Source organism: Electrophorus electricus, chromosome 8 (genome assembly GCF_041902795.1).
Source record: "Electrophorus electricus isolate QZ-2024a chromosome 8, ASM4190279v1, whole genome shotgun sequence".
NCBI classification, from domain to species: domain Eukaryota; kingdom Metazoa; phylum Chordata; class Actinopteri; order Gymnotiformes; family Gymnotidae; genus Electrophorus; species Electrophorus electricus.
The window spans coordinates 28,755,001-28,760,000 of NC_137504.1; the positions used below are offsets into that span (position 1 = coordinate 28,755,001).

The 5,000-nt window shown below is 45.7% G+C and overlaps 1 protein-coding gene across 3 annotated transcripts in view; it reads right to left on the reverse strand.

Annotated features, from left to right (window-relative positions):
• Positions 1 to 5,000, reverse strand: part of abr (ABR activator of RhoGEF and GTPase) — a 101,193-nt gene that overhangs the window by 66,224 nt on the left and 29,969 nt on the right. For all 3 annotated transcript variants that reach the window (XM_081719624.1, XM_035527716.2, XM_035527717.2), the window contains exon 2: positions 1,707 to 1,882. In XM_081719624.1, the coding sequence (XP_081575750.1) occupies positions 1,707 to 1,882 (176 nt within the window). The remainder of the gene's footprint in view (positions 1 to 1,706; positions 1,883 to 5,000) is intronic.

The window sequence follows — 5,000 nt, forward strand, 5'->3', positions numbered from 1 at the left end:
AGCTTGGTTACGCAGAAACACTGCACAACGGACACACTCGACTGTTTACAGCAGCAAACGGTTATGAGCTGAAGTCCAAGTACAGCTTTAGAGATTCTCCAAATGTCACCGTGCACCACACCAGCTCTGGTAAGCAGAAAGCAAAAGGAAGTTGTAGCATTAGAGCAGATTCTTAGCCATCTAAAAGTCAAGATAAGAGGTGGTTCAGTCACAACACACGCTGTATGTTAGTATAGTTCTATATGCTCAGGGTCCTGAACGCTGTTTACTGAAGTTACCAATAAAGGCAGCCGTGCTACATAAGGGTTCACATACTTCTTTTCCATCAATGGCCTTGATTATTGAAACCATTTATTTAGTTTAAAAAAAGAAAAAAAGTATTGCACAGTGAAATGTTGTGTATATTGTTTGCAGAATAAAAGTCGTTATTTACCAGTATGACCTAAATGATAAAAGATCATATTTTAACTGCCATTTACTTCAAAGGCCATAAACCTTTGTCTTGCAAATGTGCCAACCCTTACAAAACCATAAAATTTGTGACTCTTATTCTATAATTTCATTTAATTTTCAATAGTTTATTTGCTTTGCTGTACATGTTGCACATTCGTACGTTAATTAAATGCCAAATAGCCATTTGGCCAGCGCACATCAAGTGTCACCCAATGGTCTCTTCACTCCTGATTGTAAAACACCGCTCAGCTGATGAAAAGCTCAGTAACTGGCTTCCGGCCGGCTGAGGACTAAAGCAGAGTGCACGGGGACTCGCTGAGAGACACGCACTCCCACGTGTTCGCCAGTAGATGGCGACAACTGCATTCCTGCTTGACCCACTGCTAAAAAGCGACTAGGCGTCTAATGAATATAAATTCTGGGAACGTGAAAAGATCACGTTCATCAGTGCCCTCAATTCCACAATGGTGGTTATAAACACGGTGGAGAAGGCTGTTGCCCTTATTACTGCCATCAGTGTGAAGGGCAGACCAGGGTGGCAAAATCATTCGGTTACTGTGACAAAGGAAGACGAAGGATGTGCATGTGTGTGTCTGAGGAGCCGGAAAACACCGTGGGTCAGGGTTCATCCACACTCACTAAACTTGGAACTAGCACTTGCCCTGACTGAGATAAAACGCTGGCACGAGGATGTGATATTACAGCTGGCAAGCTGCAGGTGATGTGAGGAGAGAGAGAGTAAAAGAGAGAATGAGAGAGAGAGAGAAAGAGAGAGAGAGAGGATTCCTGTCTGACATATATTACAAAGGACTGTAGCGCAGAGACGAGAGGGGAAAAAACTACAAGGGTACATGCATGCACTCACCCACTCACTCTCTCGGTCTAGAAGATCAGGTTCTGTTTGTGGTCACATTTAGGAGATTACACAGAGGATAGTCACACCCCATGCACATGTCCTCAGTTTGGCCAGTCCAACCAGCCAATTCAAACACCTTCAAACGTCTTTAATCAGAGGTCATCAGACACCTCCCTGGTCTCCTTCACTGGCTCACCACCGCTCCTTACGTAACTATTAAGATGCCCTTGTACATTGCGTGACTTCCTATTCAAAACTCAACCTATTATCTACAACTGATACATACTTTTACTGACTATAGAAGAGTAAGTGTATCTTGTGTGAGATGTCCACAGAGTCTGGAGAGGGAAGATATACCACAAAAAGCCCCGTTTGGCCCCCAGGCCCTGGCTCTTACCCCGGGCAGCAGGCAGTCAGGAGGTGTGGGTGAGACAGCCTCGCCGTCGGGCCGCACACACAGCTGCGGCGACATGGTGGGCGACTCGTCGATGAAGGGCATGGTCTCCGAGCCGTCCTGAGACTTCCTGTCCTCTGCTCCGTCGCCCTCATAACCATCAGTGTTGTAGTTAAAGTCTGCAGAGAGAGAGAGAGAGAGAGAGAGAGAGAGAGAGAGAGAGAGAGAGGGGATTAAGGTGGGCACCAGTAATGAAGAGACTAGGCCACACCAAGCAGTGCTCTCTGAGGCAGACATAACTGGACATGACCGGGTTGTACTGGACACTGAGTGTGGTCAGCTCCCACACTGCACAGGCACCTGTGTCCAGTCTCATACCACTAAACTCAACTCCAGCTTCACCATTTGTGGTCCCATTTTACACATTACGTGGCGCAGCCGACGTTAAAGCCGGCTGACGGGCAAAGTATTAGTAGATGTGGATATTTTATTATGCTACACCTGATTACTTAACGACTACTAATGTAATATTGATTATATGCAATGAAAAAAAAACAAAAAAAAAAAACCTCAGTGCGAGATTTAAATGCTTAAAAGGGTGAGATCTGGTTTCCAGACAAGGCAAGTTTATTTGGGTTGCACTTTTCATTTACAGTGGAAGTCCAAAGTGCTTCTCAGACATTGAAAGATAATCAAATTTATTACATCCCGAGAGCTCCTCTGGATAGTTTTTGCCAAAAATAAGAAAGCCAATATTACGAAAACAATTTATTAAAATAAATGTAAATATAGTTGATATTTAAATAGAAAACTAAAGTTAATTTAAAGAAGTAAAAAATAAATTAATAGGTTGACAGACATAAAGGTGAATGAAAATAAGTATGATTAATAACAAGATAAAAATGCATAAACCCAAATTAAGTGTTGAGAAAAAAGATCAGAAGAAAGATGCTATAAATTAAGAATTCAAAGTTAAACGTGCAGTGCCACAGGATCTGAGAGAGAAGTGTTTAGCTGAGATCTCAAAGCCTGGCCAAATAAGGACGTCTGTAGTTTAGATTTAAAGCAGCTCGTGTCTCATCTAACATCCTCTGACAACTAGTTCCACCTCAACATGGTCTCTCCATGCCTAGTCCTTATCTCGCGGAGGACTAAGTGCATAGATCTTAATGATCTGACTTCTGACTGGTTCATAACGCTACTGCATATCAGATAAACACGCTGGTCGCCAAGGGATTTTTAGGGTTTTTGAGTCCAAAACGGTAGCTAGTCTGTGGTTCTGTTTTATCTGTTTTATCCAGCTAGTGATGTGCCCCAGAGCGTGGAGGGGCCAATAATTGTCTGGGGGCCAATAATTGTCTGGGGAGATGGTTATGGAAACCTGAGTGGCATCTGCATAGCTGTGGTAAAACGGCCGCAACTCCTGTAAGATCTGGCCGAAAGGAAGCATGTGTAAGTTAAATAAAGGAAGCCCAAAAAGCGAACCCTGGGGGACACCACAGGCCACCTGCACTCCTTCAGAAACAGTATTTTCCATTTCAACAAAGCAATTCTTGCCTTGCAGGTGTCAACTGAACCATTTCAGGACCGTTCCTGATAGTCCAACATACTGTGAGAACGTTACAGTCTGAGGTGTCAAAGGCTGCACTGAGATCCAGTAGTACTAAAACTGAGACCTTCTCAGAGTCTGTGATTCAACAGTCGTCATTAGTCACCTAAATCAGTCTCAGCGCTATGAGCCTGAAAACCTGACTGAACCCGATTCGTCTAGACAGCTATTTAAGGAAAGAAAGACATCCCCATTGCATTGCAGGGGGGGATATGAGCGGACCTACATATTTTCACGGTTTTATCAGGGAAGGTGATATGTAGATGCTACAACTGCACCCGTAAATACGTATGACTGCAGCGTAACTAGCATTCACTTATCACGTGCACTCACTTATATATCCAGATATCACCAGATATCACCTTCCCTGCATCTAAAATCATGAAAGAGGTCACAGGAAACATAATTAACAAGTTACAGTGAGTAAACGCACTAAACTGAAGTGGTGATTAGAGACTAGTGACAGTTGGAGGACTATAGGGAGTGCTAGTGAGGAGGCAAATAGAGAGAGAAAAGCACAGTGTATCTGAAACCGTGGTAACAGACAAGCTCTGTGTTTGAAGATGTAGGCTTGGCTACATTCAGTGGAGACGTATCTTAATTAAAAGGAAAAATGCTCTGTGTGTGAGAGCAAGCAAACAGGAAGCCTGCCTGGAGACCAGGCCCTGAGGGGGCGCAGCCAGCCCGTATGTCCCTGCGGCGTCGTCAAGGTTAGTTACCACGACGACCGGTGTCACCCAGAGAAACTTGGCGCCAGCAATCCAGTCTGTAGCTGTAGCGGGGCGGCGCGCACGCGCACACACACACACACACACACACACACACACACACACACACACACACACACACACACACACACACACACACACACAAATGCAAAACAAAGTCTGTCGGTAAGCATGCAGGAAGCCGTGAAGGCCGATGGCATGCTGAGCAGCAGAGTGAAGCCCCGCCTTCCTCTGGACTGGACTTCCTGTAGCCATTCTCCTTTTACATCAGCTTCTCAGCCATCACTCGGTCTGCCTACGCTCGCGCCGTGAAAGTGTCGCCGTTTATTTTCTCACAGTGCTCTTTTGCGAGCTGCGGTGTGTTCTGTTTCACCGTTACGTGAGTCAGTTTGCTAACAAATAACGCGAGAGACGTGACATGAACCCACTACAACTCCAGAGTGTGGGCTTGAGTAACAATGGCCCCGGCAGTCTGTCACATGCTACGTGCGGGTGTGTGGGGGATTAATAACATTGGATGGAAAGGGTCTCTCCTGTAGCACTGGGAAAGACGACTGCCCCAGTCACGTGGTGCGGTGAGGCACACGCGGTGTGGTGAGGCACACGCGGGGTGACGGTGCACACATTGTGCGGTAAGGCACACGCAACACTGGACAGCGTCCTATGTCAGGTGAGTGGAATCCCGGGCAGGGACCACATGTGTGTGTACACAGCCAAACATTAGGATTCGTCCATATCCGTCCCTTTCTGCACATGCGAAGCCCACGCCAAATCATCCTGACATCAAACATAGAAACAGTAGATGACTCCCATCAGCCAAGCTCCTAGTGTAACCTAGCACGGAGATGGTAGATTAGCCTATATATAGCAGTGCAAGCGCAGACTCAAGTGGATAAGTGCATACGTAGTACAGCCAAGTCAGCCAGTTATACACCCAACACTTGTAGAATAGAGAGCCCA